A 20,633-nucleotide genomic window follows, 5' to 3' on the forward strand; every position below is an offset into this window, starting at 1 on the left:
GAATTGGAGCTGTAGAAAGAATCACAACTTGTACCGTTGTTCTATGTTTCACAATGGCACAAATACAAAACAATACTCGGTATGAACAACCTTATTATGCAGACAGGAAATCTACTTTGCTTACTGTGACAAAACACGCTGTCACTAATCAGGCCTTTTGCAATTTGTGCCGGTTGCTTTGAAACAAGTCTAAGTCTTAAGCAGCCTGTCAGCCATCCCACGTCCTTATCAGAGAGTTTGGAGGGAGCCTGCCTGCCTGCCTGCCTGTCTGTGCGCCGGCCTGCCGAGGGGGGTTTAAGTACAGCAGCGTGAGTCGCACTCGATCCACCGCTGCCAATCCCCTGGATGCCTATTCAGCATCCCCGCTGCTGCCGTTTGCCCTCGCTCCCCCGCTCCGTCGATCCCGCCTCGCTCCACCTTCCGCTGTCTGTCTGCTTGCCCACCCACCTCCCCCTGTTGGGGAGTGAACAGCCCTCCTCTGACCACCGTAAATCCTGCGATAGGATTCTGGATTATCCAACCAGGATTAGGCCTTGTCAAACCAAACAGGGTCAATGACCCTCATTAACAACACATAGATTGATGTCAGACCCCATAAGCTCAATGAGTGACCTTAACTGTATGTGTTGAAACCCCTGGACCATCTGTGGAGTGGGATGTTGTATTTAGGTCGAGCGGAGGGCCCCAAGGGCAAACTTTTGTTGGGAATTTAGATGGACAATGTGGGAAGCATAAGGGTGAGAAAACACTGTGCAATTTGACATGTTTTGATATAGTTTGATAAGATGTTGCTGCCCTGAAGCACTGCCTTAAAAATTATAGTTTCCAGTGCATGACGGATCTCAGTGGAATCATTTCCGAGATTAAAGTCCGAGAAACGCGACAAAGGTTAAGGCAGATTTTGAGTCGATTGGGAACTTTGAGGAAGTCTGACAAATATTGAAATGGATTAAAACTGTTGTGACTTTGCTAACAAGCTGTTCGTTTTGGATGTAATTACCAAATGAGGCCTTTACGTCTGCAGTTCTTCACTGTCATCCTTCCAGTTTGTATATGACAGACATCAGGCGACTTAAATCTTCAGGGTGGGTCTGAGCTATGATGTCCGATTTGCTCCTGTCATTAAAACCTACCCAGCTTCTTTGTGTGCTAACTCATCGGTGGCTCAGCTCTGTGCGGTCTCTTTCTCTCTCTCTCTCTCTGCCTCTCCCTCTCTCTCTCCCTCTCTCTCTCTCTGCCTCTCTCTCTCTCTCTCTGCCTCTCCCTCCGTCTCTCTTCCTAGTCAGTGGGGGGCTAGCCTGCTATCTTAATGCCTTTGATTCTGTCCTATTAGTAAGCATGCTAGAGCTAATTGGATGGCGGACTACTGCATAATCCAGACTATTACTGAGACAAACAATTCTGATGTTTGTCTCCATCACTCTATGTAGAACTCTTTTTTTTTATTCCTGTGGTTCATATGTCCAGACTTGGTACATTACTGAATGAAATGATGGATCTAGATCACCAAACAGGGGGATGATTTATTTGGTTATATCAATATACCTATATTCCCTCCCTGCAAAAATATGAAATGAAACCTGTAAGAAGCGGTTTAACCTTGATTATTTATAAGAGCTAATGGTTTGGAGCAGCTTGGCTCAGGGTGACGAAGGCCTCATGTCGGAGAGAGGAAGAGTAATAATTGGAAGGTTTTGTGAAAGGGATGTGGTTCTTTAAACTAAACCGTGTCAGCTCCCTCCATCTGTCTCTGTACCTGCTGTGATGTGACTCCGCACTGATATGACTGATTACGGAGCCTGGTTTGCTTCCTGTTCGCCGAACATCGTATAAAGTCTGCCACAGTTGAATGGGCAAGACAGATTTATGAAGCTTTAGATTTTTATGTATTTTTTGCATATAGGCTACCATAGTGTCTCTCACTCCTAGATTAGAATATTATAACCATCAAAAAGTGGGATCCTAAGCTTGTTCTCTTAAAGGGAAAAATCCTCCCACAAACGTAATTCACAAATGTTGTTCCTGTGGTCTTTAGTCAGATCCATTTCAGTAAACATTAACAACTCTCTCCCAAAGATAAAAGACCAAAGAGCCCAGTCTCTCTGTCCATAGTCTCATTGTGAAACTAACTGTGGAGCTGCTCCATTCACTGTGTGTTTGAGATTGACTTTGTGGACTCAAGGAAACTTTGTTTAAAGGATAAGGCCGGTGTTTTTTAATGCATTGCTTACCGTCAAAAAATCCTATGAAAAAAACAAAATCAGCAATGATTTTGTTTTGGCAACAAGTCTCGTCCATGTAGCCGGTGCCCAATGAAGCCATGTCCCAGCAGCCATAGAACTCCATTGTATTAAAAAAACGATTAAAAACATGTCAAAGAGCCATGCTGTTGCTCTGGGCAGCATATTTCATCATCGCGATGCACCGGGCCAGCCGACCTTTTCCTCAAACAACTTAATAAGCCGGCTGTAAATACGTTTGCGATCTCAGGAAAGTAGTTCCGTAGCACCGAAAATAGTCCCCGGCGTAATGAAGAATTTGTTCCCATTTTAATTTGATTTGGTAATAACTACAACAGCCTGACTTTTCGTGGTAACAGTTAGTGATTTTTAAAATTGAAACTATGTCTTTGTGAGCTGTATTTCAAGGTTTTTAGCTTACAGTTGGAGCCAATGACTTCTGGTTTGACGGCTAAAAACGATACGTGGGAAGTCAGAAAGTAACGGGAGTAGAGCAAACGCATTGTTGATTTTGTTATTTTCATAGGATTTGTTCACGGTAAGCAATGCATTAAAAAACACCAGCCTTATCCTTTAAGCGTTTATCTCCAAGTGATCCCTGGGAATTGTCTCTGTGTCCACTATGTCAGTGGATCACCTGAAGGATGTGTCTCTTAATTACATCATTAAGAGAATCTTGGCTCTGTCTGCAATTTGGGAAGCTGAACAAGTCACTCTAAAAGCTACAAAGTAACAGCCTGAGATCATTAGATTATGTTATGTGAATTCTATTTTATCGTTGATTTACTTACGGTGTCCCCTTGTCGCAGTTTGTTGTGTTTTCCAATTGGTTTCCCTGCCACGCTATCTAACTACATCTGTTAAAGCAGCGTAACATACAATTAAAGTCCCTTAATAGCTCATCATGTGGGGGATAATTATAACACACAGTGGAATGCTAATTATATCAATGATCTTCTCTCCTAACGTCCTACTAAAACCAATGTCATTTAGCTGCTACTTACGAACTTGCCAAGTGGCCTAGTTTCTACACAGTAGACAGGAAGGCGGAAAAAGGCTTCTTTAGTGTTTGGAACATAATTATGTTGTCATTTCCTCAAAACGGCTGCACTGTTGGTGTGTATAGCACCATTTAGTATGTTTGTGCTGAGATTAAAATAGCTCATTTATGCTAACTGATGCGCACGGATGAATATGTCAGGCCCTTTTCCATTTGCGGTAAATCGGTTAGAAATGGAAGACTTGGGCCAGTGGCAGAGCTTGGAATATTGACAGAAGCAAATACCAACATTATTTAAATACCAATGTTTTGATCAATTACCTCCACATTGATAGCTGCATGACAAATATTCAAAGAAAACATGAGTAGGCTCCTCCTCCAGACCATTCATTCTTCTGGCTGCTGAAAGGGAACAAAATGCTAAATTTTTTGCTGTTGCTTGCATTGCATGCATTAAAAACTATGATTATATCAGAATCTGTCCTATCACCAGCATATCAGTGTTGCAGAGGGATTATAAACCATAATGACATTTTATGTATATTAGAAACCATAATTCTTATCAGATCCAGCTAATCTGGGTGATATAAGGGATTCTGGCAGCTATTACTACTCTCAACAAATATTTGCCCCTTCAATACAGTCAAGGGAGATACTCTCCGGGAAAAAAATCAATTCCCCGATTGGGCTGTGCTGTAGGTGAATTCACACAGCCTCTTATATCAAAATCCTTACTTGATCCTCACTTCACCTGCAATTCTCCATTATCAGTGATCATCACTTGGGAGATATGGGCCTTGGGGATTGCTGTGAGTCAGTATCCTGAGCTGAATGATGAGAACATCTAGGTTATTAACTGTTCATTTAGCTCATGAACAAAATTCCCCTTTTCAGTGACGTGCAGATGTTATATATCATGTGTCAGCTACAGAGATTGAAATCCTCAGCCAAACTCATATGAGAGCATCGGTGCATGCAATGTGCTCTATTATGAAGCTCCCTTATCAATTATCTACTAGGGATGTCCTGAACAGGAATAGATAGACAGATAAATATGAAGCCTCAGCTGAACTGTACCTCTACTGTGGCGATGGAACGTAACAGTAGTTGCACACCGGACGTTTCACAAGGCGAACAGTTGAGGTCTTCATCATTGTCTATGAGAAGTAACCACATGTGCTCACTCAGCATGATAGGCTGTGGTGTGAACCGTTTCAGTCATTACATTTTTGTTCCTAGTTCCACTTCGTGGGGCCGCTGTGGCTCAGGAGGTACAGCGGGTCGTCCACTAATCAGAAGGTCGGTGGTTCGATCCCGGCTCCTCCAGTCCGCATGTCGAAGTGTCCTTGGGCAAGATACTGAACCCCAAATTGCTCCCGATGGTTGTGCCAGCACCCTGCGTTGTAGCTTGCCGCCATCGGTGTATGAATGTGTGTGTGAATGGGTGAATGTAGCGGGTATATTGTAAAGCGCTTTGGATAAAAGCGCTATATATTTACTTCGTCTTTGAATGAAATGGATGACGGCCATGTTGAGAAATTAAATAATGTATGGAGGAAATGTGACAGAGACTGCTGGTCTTCCTGGTGCGCAACGTTACCTGAAGTATCCATATTATAGCTGCTAAGTTTAACACATCCAAACAGCTGTTTGGATGTGACTCTAGCAAGCTTGCTAGAGTAAAGCATAATTTCAAGATTTTGTTTCATATGTTTTACAGACATATGATAATGGATTTATTTGCGCATAACAAAATGAATAAAATGATAAAATAAAGAATAGGTACACATGAACAAATAATGTTAAACAAACCCGATGTGTCGACCCAAGAGCCACTGAAACGGCCACAAGCGATGAGGTTTGATAGAACGACTCAAAGCAGAGTAGTCGCGCTTGTTCTGTATGTACAGTGAGCACTTTGGGGGTAGTGGGGATTAAGAGGAAGTCCTGTCTGTCATCTTCATAGCATCTCTAATAGCTCGCCTTCTCGCTAGCCCCATCTATACTAGCCCCATCTGGAAATTACTACCCTTGCTCCGGCTGGTAAAATTAACATCCTGGCTCTCCTGTTTGTTTTTCAGAAAAATTTCACTTTTACATTGTGTAGTGGTTAGAAGATTATTATGGCCTTAATACGAACTGGCAGGAGCACTGTACTTTACAATTCCACTGTAGGCTTAACCTGTATATGGGAAAGTACTGTAAGTAGCTACACAATAGGTTAACACTAGAATAACGGCCAAAGCTTTACCGCACAGGCTTAGAAAACTACAGAATCCTTAGATGAATATCCATAACTCTGGCTCCACTCCAGTACCTACGTTATGTGACTGACCTCTTATCAATGATCAGGGTTTAGCAAAGATGTGACCTAAATAACTTCTGCGCAGTCTAATTCACTTGTTTTGGATTTGTGGCCACCCCCATGCGTACGCACGCACGCACGCACACACACACACACACACACACACACACACACACACACACACACACACACACACACACTGTTGTCAAGGCACTCTAAGATAACAGGAAGGAAGGGTGGGCTTCACTTCCCCTGCCGTTGTTTATTGATGTTCCTTTTATCTTTTGGGAAGCATCTAAGCTGGCCCAACCCCCTCCTCCCTTGCTGGGAATGTGCAGGTCCTGCCCAGGAAGGCATGCTGGAGATTTGTGCATTGCTCTGTTAGTGGGTTGTGGGGGCGGTAGATAATCACCATGGTGACCCTTCAAAGTTATGGATTGCTTTTTAAATACTTTTTGTATGAATGTGTGTGTGTGCTTCTCCCTGATCAGACGGCAGGCGTGGTGTCCCATAGCACACTGCTTCAAACAGATAGAAATCCTCATGGTGCGCATCACAAACTCCAGCTCTCTCTTAATGTTTCCTTTCCTTTTCTTTCCCGCTTTCTTCCACTTTCTCTCATTTTCAAACTGCTGAGTAACTTGCTCTGTAATATATAGCAACCCTTCACTCATGTGTTCTCTCTTTTTTATTTTTTTTCCCTCACCTAATCCCCGCTACCTCCCTCTTTCAGAGTTCAGTAACTTTCTGTAATATATAGGATTCCCTCACTCCTTTTTATCATAAAACTCAGCGAGGCCATGGTGGAGATGGAAGTAAAGAAGTTGCCAATTTTTAAGTGCACTTTTAATTGAAAAACAGGGCTGTTCATTGAGATTAATATGCATTGCTGATGTTCCTCATTAAGACTAAATGGAGTCAACTGCAAGTAATGAGACATATAAGCCAATGTATCCATAAAGTTCTCTGGTAATTCTGTCAATTAGATTTTGCTTCTACGAGGGGTTTGGTGGTGGTTGTTGTTGTTGTTGTTTGATGTTATTGTGCACACTCTCCTTTTCCATTTTAAAAGAAAGAATGTTTCACCCATCAATCTTTCAGCAGGGAGGAATTGTTTTTGAACTGTCTCAGTATACATGCATTTGTCTTTTATCTTTTGTTTCTTATCTTTTGACCAATCTCTTAAAACTACGACCCTGGAGCTATAATGTGACAGGTTTTGATATGATATAAGAGGTTATCACCCTCTACACACACATAGACACAGACACAGACACACACACACACTTACACTCTTATAGACACACTTACACATACACACATTGTATACTGTAACTGTATAACAAAACAAATCAAAAGAAAGGGAGAGAATTCCAATTCAAAAGCACTTTATTGAACTCTGCTCATACAAATTGATTCAGACAGACAGTGCAATGAACAAAAAAACAAAAAACAAATAATCTACCTCTTCCCAGAAATATGAAATAAAACAAAAAGTTATAACATAAATTGTACATTAAATATGCATCTCATTAAGACTAAAGGGGATTGACTGCAAGTAACGCTAATGCATCCAGAAGATTCTCTGGTAATTCTGTAAATTAGATTTTGCTTCTAAGAGGGTTTTGGTGGTTGTTGTTGTTGTTTGATCTTGATGTGCGCACTCTTTTTCCATTTTGAAACAGAATGTTTCACCCATTGATCCTACAGCAGGGATTGTTTTTGAACTGTCTCAGTATACATGCATTTGTCTGTATGTGTGTGACTGTGTGTATCGTTTGACAAATCTTTTTAAAGTGCGACCCTGGAGCTATATTGTGACAGGTTATGATATGATATAGGAGGTTATCGCCCCTACACAGACAGACAGACAGACACACAGACACTCACACACTCTTATATACACACGCTCACTTACGTGTACACACTGTATGCTCTAGCTATATAGCAAAAAAGAAACGGGGAAATAATTTAAATTCAAAAAGGACTTTATTGAACACTGCTCATACAAATTTTCAGACAGTGCAGCGATCAAAAACAAAAAACAAATAATCTTACCTCCTCCTCCCAGAAATAAAAAATAAAACAGCAAAATACAACATTAAATATGCATTAAAAGGGAAGAGAAACAGAGTAACAAAAGCATGCATTAATATAAAGAGAGAAACACAACGATCTGAAAGAATATCTCGCTCCCTTCTTCCCATCACCCTCATCTGAAGCTATATATCACACATCATAACTCAGATCCCCATTTCATCCCCGCATTAACTAATGCATCACCAGTCACCCTTTCTCTGAGAAAACAATTCAATATCAATGCATACATTTGGTGTGTGCCAGCCTGCAACCAATCCAATATCAAGCCATGCATTTTGTTGGGAGTGTGTGTGTGTGTGTGTGTGTGCTTACATGTGTGTTATTGCCTGCCTGCATGTGCATTTGTTTATGACACATCACTCTGTCCGTGCCTCTGGTTTCCAATGCATATTTCAAAATGTATAATTTTCAGCTCCAGTGTGTGTGTGTGTGTGTGTGTGTGCAGTTCCTCCATTTGTGAGAGAAGAGGAGGCAAAGCTATCTGACTTCTGCCTCTGACAGACACCATTAGGTAGCTGTCGCCTTCTGATTGCTTTTCCACAATCAAACAATGGGGAAATAGAATGTGCTTATACATCACTGTGTGCATGACCAATATTTTGGACAAAAACACACACACACACACATACAGACACAAGGAGGCAAGCCGACGTGCACACACACACACACACACACACACACACACACACGCACACACGTGTACTTTGGAATACACATGGCTCACACATGCATGAAAATGACCATACACGTGTGCACAAAGAAGCATAATCACATACCCGCTTTCAGGTGAACATGTGTCACAACGTGCGCACACACACAGCACTGTTGCAGTATGGGACTGTGTGTGTGTGTGTGTGTGTGTGTGTGTGTGTGTGTGTGTGTGCACGCATGTATATGTGATGCCATGTGTATCTAATGGAGATTAATAGCAGGCTGTCTCAGCCAGGGAAGTGGACAGTGACAGGGTAGCATTTATCTAGTGCTGCTGGTGATGCCGAGCCTGTCACTCATCCTGAATTAATTTCACTTCGCTCCATTATTTAGTGTGAAACTGCCAACCTTCGTATTGTTTTCAATTATGCTAAAATATAGAGTTTTGTTCAAGTTGAATGTAAGTAATTCGATCTCTCCTATCTAATCAGAGTATCATAGCTGTTGGAAAATTGAATTTCTGCTTTATCCACGAGTCTCCGAGACTGGGGCCAAATATTATTTGCAAATGCATTTTATGGTTAGTTGTATATCAGCTAGGTGCCAGAAGGGTTGGGCTTTAAGTTTTACTTTATCCAGATCCCCATAAGCTATTCGCCACATAAGGCAATACTATGCCTATTTTACAATACTACTTGTACTTTTCTTGGGAGTTTTTCCTTGTCTTCACTGAAGGTGTAAGGTTAGTGGTGCCATATAGGGAGGTTAGGCCTGTCTTCTCAACATGCTATTTTCTGCCTTGTGTTTTGTTTGGTTTCCTTGTGTTTTATTTTGTTGCATACTGTATAGCATCGTTTTGTTTTGTGATTGCTTGTTGATTAGTTATGTAGGTAGGCTCCCTCTGTAAAGTCCTTTGAGACATGCTTGTGATGAAGGGCTATAGAAACAGACTTGACATGAGTTCCAGCATGTTAATGTAATCACAGGAAATTATTTGAAAGTCAGTTTAGCATACATTTGTGATTGAAAATAGGGTTTTACTGATATGGGTTTTTGAAAGCTGATATACAGATATTTTTGGATTGAAACTGCAGCTGGCTGAGGTTTGGTACAGGTAATCGATGTGTTAAAATTTGATCATTTTCTTCCTAAAAAAACACGCATTCAATATTTCCGCCATCATTTTATTCTTGGCATGTTGTAAAAGCTCCTGAAACATCATTTAGACCATTGAAACCCAAGATGATCATAATAATGGAAGGAAAAGAAGAACAACAAGATCACATTCATGCAAACTTGTGTAGAATCCAACCAAAATGTTCAATTTCAATTTAGGTTAAGGGTTTCCTATAGACGACAAGTGTAGTATTAATCAATTATGCAATAAATAAACTATGTAATCAAACAGCCTGCATCATATCCATCATGTCGGAGATGGATGACACTGACTGGCTGATATCCGATTTTCAATAAAAAGCAAATAGCCTAATTGAAAACTTTCCTGACACTTGCCCTGATCCATCCCCATCCATCTGGACTCCCGGTGCATGTTGTCTATCTGAAATAAGTGGCCTTGGGATGATCAGTCAGAGGGAACAGAGTTACAGGATATTACTTGTTATTTTTTGTTGCAGCCTATAGACAGGATACAGACGCATCCAATCATACTCTATCTCCCCTGAATGCGGAAATTATATTCAGACTTGCAGTTACATAAGTGCTTGACAGATGCAGTATCAAGGTAGAAGATAGTTGTTTGTTCAAATTCTTTTTATCCTTGTGTATTTGCTCCATAGAGAGATTTATTTCATACTTCCTAGCTTTTCTAATCAAGCAAAACACATAGTTGTGGATGTAACAGGAAATTAATACTTCTTAAATTTCTCTTTCCTTAGCCGTAGACTTACAGTGCTAACATTGGCATTGTTACCCAGAATGCAACAGGGTTCCTTCCCTCCATAGTGATGATGGATGTGTGTGTATGGTTTCCATCAGTGCATCCTTTTCGATCCACACTGTTTAACTTTGTTAGGATATGCAGTAAATCATTTACATGTGGGTGTGTGTGCATGTGTGTATATGTGCGTGTATGTTTGTATGTCAGGAGCGTGTGTGTGTGTGTGTGTGTGTGTGTTCATGGACTGCTGAGGGCGTGGGTGAAGTTCCTGCAGCTGCAGTGCTGGTTGACAAGCAGGTGGCTGATGACATATGGCTGTGATGAATCATCCAGTGCAGTGGATCCCAAAATTTGGGCTTGTGACAATTAAAAAAAAAAAAGTGATTGCCTGCTTATAACACCTGATGTGGCAAGATGATTTTATTGTCCCCTTTCAGGATATTTCATTTGATTAATAATTTAAAAATAGCTTGAAAGCTGCAAATATCAGTATTTACCCCAGTGATTGTATTAAGAAATATCTCTAGTTCTAAAATATTTTCTCTTTCTTTACTTTTGGTAAATCAGGTTGGCATAGTGATTTAGGGAGACTGGTCCCATTACAGCAAGCCAGCAAGCATCTGTCCTGCTGAAGTGTCTTTGGGTAAGACACTGAATCCCCACCAGCTCCAGGGTCGATTTTCTGTAGCTCCGACCTATCTGTGTATGAGGGAAAACAAAAAGATGAACGCCCTCTTTGGGAAAGCAAATCAGAAAATCAATCCATGACCTCCCAAAATCCCCTCATAACACCTTTGGGATTGTCACACCCAGACTGTGATTCACTGATGTAGTATTCAGTTTACAGGCTTGCTATGTTAAGAAGCAGGGAAGAAGCAAAGTGGAGAAAAAAAACAAAAAAAAAACAGCCACTCAACATAAAAATCTCCTATCACTTCAAAGCATCTGAGCATCTCTTGGGCCTTCTTTACACCTGGCATTAACATATGTCTCGTATCCGGATTGTCTAGATATGATTTAGCTGGATTACATTTACACCTGCCATTAAATTGCGTTCCTATACACACTGAAATTGTATTTCTCTTTCCCTCGCCAATACGCAATTTCCCTTGCATGTCACTTGCTCTTGAAATATTAATGTCCTTGACACTAAACACCTCATCTCACTACTTCTCCTTCCACACGTATCCTGACAGTTCATTTTTGTTGCTATATGTGGATTGGAGACTGATTGCATTCACGCTTTGTTGTTAATGGAGCCAAATGCATATCTGATCATATCAGGAGGTGATTAGATCTTCAGTACATCTCAAGTGCATTTACACCTGGATTTTATGCATTTGTGCTCTATCTAAGGGTTTTTCCTGCCTCATAAAGGCTTAATTGGTGCCTGAGGGAGGCTGGTCTGGCTTTGTCATGATAGCTTACTTGACACCCAATCCATTCTATTCCAATTTTATGCTTTTATAGACACCAGTTTTTGTCATAGACTAACATAACATTGTCCTAGTTGTTGCATTTTTTTTAGCTTTTTAAATCTAATTTTATGCTTTTTTCCATGGCCAAGAGGGCCAGAACAGAAACATAAGTTTGTCAGTATTAATTCATCACTATTTCAAATATTTCTAACATTATGATATGATGATTAATACATTTTTTTTTAAAGATTGAATCAGATGTCATGCTATGATGATTCAGACATGTATTTCAATAAGCTGCTTACCTTAGAACAAATGTTAACATCCATTATTCTGTGGAATTGATGATGTAAGATGTGGATGCCAGAGATAGTGCGCAATGTATTGCTTTGGTTAAATAAATGGGACTAAAACACACAACATCTTTGAGCGCTTTGGGATACCTCATACTACTATTACATTTACCCCATACATGTTGTCTCAGCCTTTTTTTCACTCACACCTTTATGAAAAACTCACACAACATGCTAAAAAATGCTTTGTCATATTAACTAATGCTAGGCTAGGATTGGTCTATCTACGTTTGGGGGAGGGGTTTAGTGAAGGTTCAGTTGGTTTACTCTACAGGTGAGTTCACTTATGGCACAGGGGTCCATTCATTTTCCATAGCCACTTATTTAGGGTAAAAGGGAGGCTGGAGGCTATCCCAGCATGCATTGGACACAGAAGGCAGGGAAACACCCTGGACAGGTCGCCAGCCCATGACAGGGCGAATACACAGACAGACAAACAGGGAGAACATGCAAGATTCAAACCCAGGATGTTCTTGCTGTGAGGCGACAGTGCTACCTACAACGAAAACATAAAAAACAAATAAAAGTATTGGAATCAATTATTTTCAGTAAACTGTCTGCTCAAAGCATCCACTCTGGAGCCCCTCTTAAATAGGCTTTTATTTAAATGCAATTTCTGAGCCGATTTAAATTAAATTATCTAAATTTTCCTTAGGCAGCTCAAAATTACATTTAAGCGGCTAGCCCAAGATTTTATAATACAAAAAAACAGCTACAATCTGATCACACAGGACATGCTAATGTAAAAGTAAAAGTAAAAGTAGTTCCTTTGACATGACATGATGTTTTTACAGTGTTTACAATCCAGGTTGCACACATCTACAGCACAACACTCAAAACGTTCAATGGAAAGCAGAGATGGTATGTGACATTAATATAATAAAGTCAGACTGTGCTTGTACTGTATATTGTTTACTGTATAACCTTGCTTCCAAGTCTCTGAGCACTCACAGCGATATTTCACTTTTTACCACACATAACTCTTGCAGCGCATGAACGGTCAACCATCAACTTTGACTGCTCCAGGGACCTGTAGTCACTAAACCTCAGTTTGCTTGGTTTTGAAAACCTCATATAAAAATCATACTCTAGGCTGTTTGCAATTGGTGGCCACTGGTGGCCGTGGATTTTAAGGGCAGCTGATGTTGGAGATTGGCTGCTCCTGAGCTCCTGTGAATTTGACCTTGATAAAACAGAATATTTTCTGTCAAAGTGAAATATCACAGTTAGATATTAACATCGATGCTCATCAGAAGTAGTCTAATAGGCCCAGGGCTGAGGCAGTGGGATAATGGTCAGATTGATACTGATTATGGGTGCACTTTCATTATTCTGCTTTTTGCTAGAAGAAGTGCTCCATCAACCACATTTTGTGCTTGTGATGTGAATATCTGAAAAAGTGGGTCTCACAATGCGCACTTTGTTTCCATAATGACCAGCTGCCACTATTGACAAGCAATACTTACTGTATGTCCAACTCTCAAACACTTAAAAGAAACTCCCACAACACAGTCAATGTGCAAAACGACTACCAACTTTTCCAGCGGTACTTTCTCCATTTTACTTCTTGTTCTTGTTGTTGACATGACTCGTCTATATACCTCTTCTGTGGTGTGATTACTTGTCTCACAAAAAAAGCGGTCCATGTCATTTGAACTGTTCTTAACCTAAGAAAGCACCTAAAAAGATACCAGATGCAGCACCTTTCCAATGCGACCGATTTTGCAGAGGGTTATGTTTTAAAGGAGTGTGTGTACAAGTATTCTTACATTCTCGTATGTTTATATATGCATCCATGCCTGTATTTGCACTGTTTGCGTGTTTGTCCAGCTGCATGCACGTGCATGTGTGTTTGTATTTGTACAGGCGTCTGTCTTTGTGTTTGTGTGTGTATGTGTGTGTGTGTGTGTGTGTGTGTGCCTGCATGTGGCGTATCCCGCTCATGTATGCGTGACCATTGGTTATGTTAGTCTAAGGGACAGATGTGATAATTATCATCCCAAATCTCTCTCATCTCTCTCTTCCAGCTTACAGCTTGCTGCGCCATAACCTGATTTATCCCCTTTTTTTTTGTTTTTTTTTGTTCCTGTGAAATAAAGGCAGATGGCAACACTGCCAAAAACAGGGGATAATGATTTGGAAAGGAAACCTGTGTGCCACCGCTGCTTCCTGATCGGGCCAGCAGGTTTAGCAGCGTTAGCAGCCAGGCAGACCGGGCCAGAGCAGCCGTCCTGTGTGCAGCCTGATATTCTGTGAATTAGGTTCCAGGCAGAGGGTTTATCTGTTTGGACTACTAGGCGGACAAATAGTGTAATCCCAAAGCGTCATTACATCATCTGCAGTCACGACCAGCCCTCCTCCTCCATCCCCAATCGTCCCTAACCCCCACCCACCCTTCATCCACCTATTTCCAAGGTCAGTTGGATAACATCCTGGCACGGCTGATCATTTGATAGATTGGAATTCCTGCGCGGATACATCGCTACGAGGCAATGTTATTAATGGATTGCAGCTTGATTGGTGATGTCATTAGGCTAGAGTAGGTTAAGCTGAAGTCAGATTTGCACCACAGCGCACCTGTAGGCTGTATGTGCGATATAAGAGGAATGGGCTAGTAAGGAACATAATGTATCTTTCATCTTCTGTTTCGGCTGCAGCAGGCGATGCAGCCTCTTCTTTCTGAAATATTAAGTGCAACTGAACAGGCGTGTTGCCGCACAGTACATGCGCCCTTCAACTGATGACTGATAAGAGAGCACTAACTGGAATTTTTCAAGATGTAATTCTCAGCCACAAAACAATAATGCAGACTGGTAATTCATTAGCGCATGTGAAGTGTGCAGCAAATTGAGGCCGCTACATCTGGCTTCATCTGCAAGAGAGAGGAATTGCAATCATTCAAACAACATAAAAGGAACCTAATATTCAAATGGAAATGTTGCCCATGGTTTATGTTTGCACCTTCCACCTCCATTTATGTGTTTTCTCCCTTTCTCCTCCACCAGTACGCTACCTGTTGAAGAACAATGTGAGTCCAGACCTCTGCAACGAAGATGGTCTCACCGCTCTGCATCAGGTGAGATTTTCCTTATTTCTCTCTGTCTCTACTTATGTTTGTCTGTCTGTCTCCACCTGTACCGCTTGTAATTTGTATTTTTTTGGTTCCTTTGTCTGACCTGTCCCTCTCCCTTGAGATAAACAATAGGTATCTACATTAACAATAACAACAACAACATGCCAGTTATTGGACCTTCAAAAGACTGATGACAGTATTTTCCTCTTGTTCCTTATCAGACCATTTGCTGGGTGCAGCAATATATGACTGGTCAGTACATAAAATTGAAATAAAAAATGACAAGCGTTGTATTGCAATTTGATATAAAATACTGAGCATTGTACAAAAAAATATTCTGTCAACGGTTCAGTACACACCCATTCAAATTGTCATATTTGTCATATCTTGAGTTTATTCCGTAGAAGTCCAACAATCAATACCGTTCCGTTTTGCCTCTTGGGCCGAGCAGAGCGTAAAATATCACAAGTCTGTTCTCTTAAAAATTTTATCAGTCAAGTCTCGCCTCACCATCACCATCTCTGTCATTGTTCAAATCTAATTAAATCATCGCTTGGAGGAATTAGTTTGCAGGGGCAGGAATTGAAGGCCTGTTGTAAAATGGAGCTTTCAGGTTTTCTGACATCAAAAAAATATATATTTTTCATCACTCACTATTGAGAAAATTAGTCCATTGTGACGTGGGACATTAATAGAGAAGAGTAGGCCTATTTTCACTTGCTAATTAGTGTCATTAGTGGCAAGGTAATCAAAACTTTCAAACCCACCTCATCCAATCAACCCCCTTGTCTGGAGATCATTTTCGCTCACAACTACTCAGTTGTCGGTGTAAATAATGTTTCATTACCTGTCTACTTTGCTCACAAATCATCCCTCACTTGGATGAGGAAGTTACTTAGCTCATCAAACCTTCAAAGTTTTTTCTTTTATCTCCATGATTCATAGCCAGTTCCTGTCACTATACTGGAGACCTGCCCACTAAAAAAGGAAAGGAAAAAAGGAGAGGATTACTCAGTAAAATAAGGCAATGATTCATCATAATTTAAGTGAAATGAGCTTGTAACCATGAAAGAATGAGCGCAATTTCCTGACTATTGAACTTTGCATGAATAGATTTCCTAATTTCTGCTTTATTTTTTTCAAAATTATCATGCGATTGGCAGGCATGCGACAGCACATTGACTTGTTGACTGTCCTCTTGGTCTAGTCCTTTTATCAGACCCAGAGCCTCTCTAGACACGGCATCATGGTCTGGATGACGTAAGTCACTGTTAATGGACCCACAAGTAGACTGTAGGAGCCTTTTTGTTTTGGTTTGTAAAAGAGAACTACACAGGCAGTCGCCTAGTTAATGAGCGCGAGATGATGCAGTCACCGTGCGTCCACCATCTAATAATTGACACAGGTGTGTCTAACTGGTGGAGACGCCAGACAGATATTGTTTTTCAACCGCACGCTCACACACGATTTTTCATTTTAGTTTCGTTTGGTTTTGAACTAAAGTCGCTTTTTGTTAAACGTTTTTGGAATCCACGTTATATAACTTATACACCTGTACAGTCGCATGCACTTCCACACTCATTCATATCTTGCTCATACCTACCTCCGGATCATCAATCAAGCCATCTCAACAAGGAAGTGAGAACCCATAAAACATGAACTACACCGTGGATTAAGCGTGTTGAAAGCAAGTCCGGCTTTAGACGTCTCAAAGCTTGAAAGTCCTGACATAGACGATTATAATATAAAAGACACCAAGCAGATTGAGTGTGCTTAACCCATGACCCTTTGCATTACAGAATAAAGAAGACATGAAAAGATGGCTCTTATTCTTTAGACATATGAAGGATTTGATACTCATCTCTTATCTCATTTTTTCTCTTTCTTCTCTGCTTTTCTCTCCCTTCCTATCTCTTTCCTTCTCTCTCTCTCTTCTGTTTGTGTGTCTCTCTCTTGACAGTTGTTCTACCTCTCCGTCTCTGACTGTTTTCCTCCTCCGACCCCACTGACGATTCTCTCTCACACACATTCCGCCTCTAACTTGGTTCCTTTCGCTCTGCCTTGGCTAACACACCCCTCTCTCTTTCCCTCTCAGCTGCTCAAAGCCTAATATTCAGTCTCCTGCTAGGAAGCAGCGAAATGTGCGGGGTAAGAGAAAATTGAAGTCCATCAGTCACCAGCAGCGTGGCCGGTGTTTTAAAAGCTGTGGGCCGCTGGCTGCCAAAAGATCAGATTGACCTTTCGGCTTTGAATGTGCTGTGAACAGACTCAAACCCGATAATCTGCTATTTGGAGGGGACAGCCTGCACAATTTCTTCAATATGGGACCTTTTCAGTTTTGTCATGCTTTGAAAAAAAAAACCCATACACAGAGAGATAGGAGCACACACACACACACACACACACACACACACACACACTCTCAGTCAATATATGCATGTGCATATACACACACACAGCCAGGGCCTTGTAGTCTTTTAGTCTGTATTCTGTTGTCCTGTTACCCAAAGCTAGATTAAGGATCGACAGATGGATAGACAGTGAGAAGAGAGATGAGTGTCAGATGTCAGAAGAGGGACACACACACACACACACACACACACACACACACACACACATATACCACTATACAGGACAGGGAGGATAAATGAAGAAAAGTGGCGGTGATGTTTCTCTAAATGAGATGTCATACCTACCTGGGGTTGGTCTCACCTCCCTGATATGAGACATTAATCAATAGATGGCCTGCAGTGCTGGCCACACACACACACACACACACACACACACACACACACACACACATGCACACACACTGGCGCACACATCCACACTCACACATACACTTCAATATTTACCATCTCAGCCCTTGAGGAGGAGTTAATGTTTCATGAAAGCACCTTGATAACTTTAGTTCTGACACGCAGAGAATGTGTAATTCACTCCTCCCGTGTGTGTGTGTGTGTCTGTTTCTGTGCGTGTGTAGCTAGTCACCTAGATGACATATCAGGATGCTATGATGGATGCTGGGGATAAACTGAGTCCTTTGGTTCAATGGCAAGGCTGTGTGTGTGAGAGAGAGAGAGAAAATAGGCCTGCCCGGGGCTGATTCCAAACACACCTGCTTGATGTTGTCCCATATTTGGGAGAGGGTCTTCTCTCCAGGCAGCTGTCGTCTGGCTCTGAGGTGTGTTTGCTTTACGAGCGATGGTGTGTCTGACCGGATGCCATGACCTCGCACATCAAGACTCCCACACACACTGGAGGAGTCGCATTTAAAGGCATTACTTCAAAGATTCAGCCAATCTAATATTAATGCAGAATGAGAGAGACGGGTCCAGAGATGACCGAACCGACGCAGGCTTTTAACTCTAATGCTGATGTGGCCTTGTGATTTGATCATGATGAGCTGTTATGATGTTACGGGTCCTCCTGTGTGTGTCGAGATTTCTCTGTCTTCTCCAGCTCTTGGTAGCTACAGCCTCTGAAGCCCTAAAGTCAGATTTGTCAGCCTTTCAGTACTGTCTTTATTGCCAGAAGCTGTCCAATATTGGTAATAACCTTGGAATTGCCGCTCCATCCTCTCCTGTGTGCTCCTGTGAGCACCCGTGTCTTTCATTATTAATATTATTTCATTCATTTTTCAGAGAGATGTTTTAATGTCGCTGCCCTATTAGACATGTATGTAGTGGAGAGTGACTGGGAAGAGGGAGGACTAGACGAGCGAGACTTGAACCCACATGACTTGAACCCACACATCACGAGTGCATGCCCCGGCTACATTCACTACTTGTCAAAGCCCTAATTCAATTCATTTAGCTGCTTCGCTTTACTCCCCAACTGTAGACCTTGTTCATTCAACTCTCGGCCCTTTACTCCAACCGTCCGCAGTTCATTTCTGCCCGAGCCCCATCCATCTAGCTCTGTCGTCTTTACCCCAGACTCGACTCTCCTGCCAGTAATCAAGCTCCCCAGCTCTGGCTGCAGTCCTCCGCTCTCTCAGCTCTGGACTCCCAACACTCAGTCATGTCATATTCAGTCATGTTGTTCCCTAGTACACCCAGCTCTTCCAGATCTATTAAAATCTAAGCCCTTTTTTTTTTTTATACCTCCAGCTGTCTCGGCCCTACTCTCAGTCACCCAGTCCTAGTCACTGTCCTAGTCTTGCTCACTTAACTCTGTTTCAGCTCCACTGTCAGCTACAGTCCTCTCAGCACCATTGAGACCAAATTTCAGTCATAGTCCTAGCCATTCAATCCAAGTCCCAGCCTTGTTTCCTCGTCACTTTGCTCCTCACCCCCAGCCGACCCTCTCTGCCCACTGACAGATCCCAGCAAGACTGTTGCTGTTGTTTTCCAGGCATACAGGCATAATCTGGGCCTTTGTCAGGGCCACGCTCCTGCCCTTGTTTGAATAGTTTTCATGGGCAGTTTATGAAAGGCACATTATTTCCTTTCCATTGCCAGGACAAGAGGGCTGGAGGTGTTATACAAGGGATCTACAGGGGAAAGCTAGGGGTTTAGCCTAGCGGCTAGTTAGCATGTGGGTGAAAAGTATGTGTGGTTTCTCAGAGGAAAGCTAAGAGATTAGCCTTGCAGTTAGCTAGCATGTGGGCTGAAGTATGTGGGTTTATTCAGAGGAAGGTTAGGAGATTACCCCAGTGGTTAGCTATAGCGTGTAGGCTGTAGTCTATGGGTTTTTTCTCAAGTAATCTCTTATGCCAATGCTACAGGCTAGAGCTTGAAAAAGGAAAGCTAATCCATGCCTATTGGATTTTGACAAGCTTGTATGTCTCTCATGTTGGTTTTATGGGGCTGCTTGAAGTATATCTTCAAGCATGCCAATTACCAGACAGACAGAAAATAAAATCTATATCCTGCCTTTTTGAATTACCATGCAAGGAGAAGCAGATCGGTTGTTGGTCACGGTTGATGTAATGCTACATGTTTTTCAAGTTGCACTTGCTCAGTTGGAGTTTGCCAACACGCACACACAGACACGCACACATACACACATGCAGAAAAAGAAGTAAACAAATAAGCTGTGCTGACTCATGTACTGTCTTTTCCTCTGAATCTATATTGTCTTCGCCGCTCATGACACCTTTTGACGCAGACGACACAGGAAGTACTTTACAGAAATAAACCAACGGCCGCAGCATCCCACTTCTGCTTCTGACAGCTCCACAAGGAAATTATTAAACACTTCACTCTTTCTCTGTCTCTCTCCCCTCCATTATCGCTCTCTCAACTTCCTTATCTGAGCGTCTATGACAGTAAAAAAAACCCCGGAGAGCGCTCAGCAGCACATCTTCTCTGTAAACCTGGGCTCAACGTATAGACTTCTCCCCCCTCGTCCAAAACGAGGCTAACCGCGCTCAGAAGATGTTCCTCCAATCGACGTGAGCTGCTTTGGATGCATCCATTTCACCTCTAATCTATCTTTCTGCTATCTGTTCGCTGCATCTGTGCAGTAATTTCATTTCCTCTGTTGTGTTGTATATTCATTTCTGTGCCCCCCCCCCCCCTCTCCCCACCATCACCATCCTCTATCACAGAGAGCTTGAGAGCTTCTTTATCTGAGCGGCATTGACAGCAGA

General features: G+C 41.8%; 1 protein-coding gene across 1 annotated transcript in view; it reads left to right on the forward strand.

Annotated features, from left to right (window-relative positions):
• ppp1r16b (protein phosphatase 1, regulatory subunit 16B) overlaps window positions 1-20,633 on the forward strand; it is a 76,430-nt gene that overhangs the window by 32,279 nt on the left and 23,518 nt on the right. The window contains 1 exon segment of the mRNA XM_071519489.1: window positions 14,970-15,040. Within this exon segment, the coding sequence (XP_071375590.1) occupies window positions 14,970-15,040 (71 nt within the window).

The sequence above is a fragment of the Centroberyx affinis genome, unplaced genomic scaffold, assembly GCF_046629955.1.
Source record: "Centroberyx affinis isolate AG114_WGS23_722 - 3 ecotype Tasmania unplaced genomic scaffold, CSIRO-AGI_Caff_v1 ptg000702l_1, whole genome shotgun sequence".
In the NCBI taxonomy this organism is placed as follows: Eukaryota; Metazoa; Chordata; class Actinopteri; order Beryciformes; family Berycidae; genus Centroberyx; species Centroberyx affinis.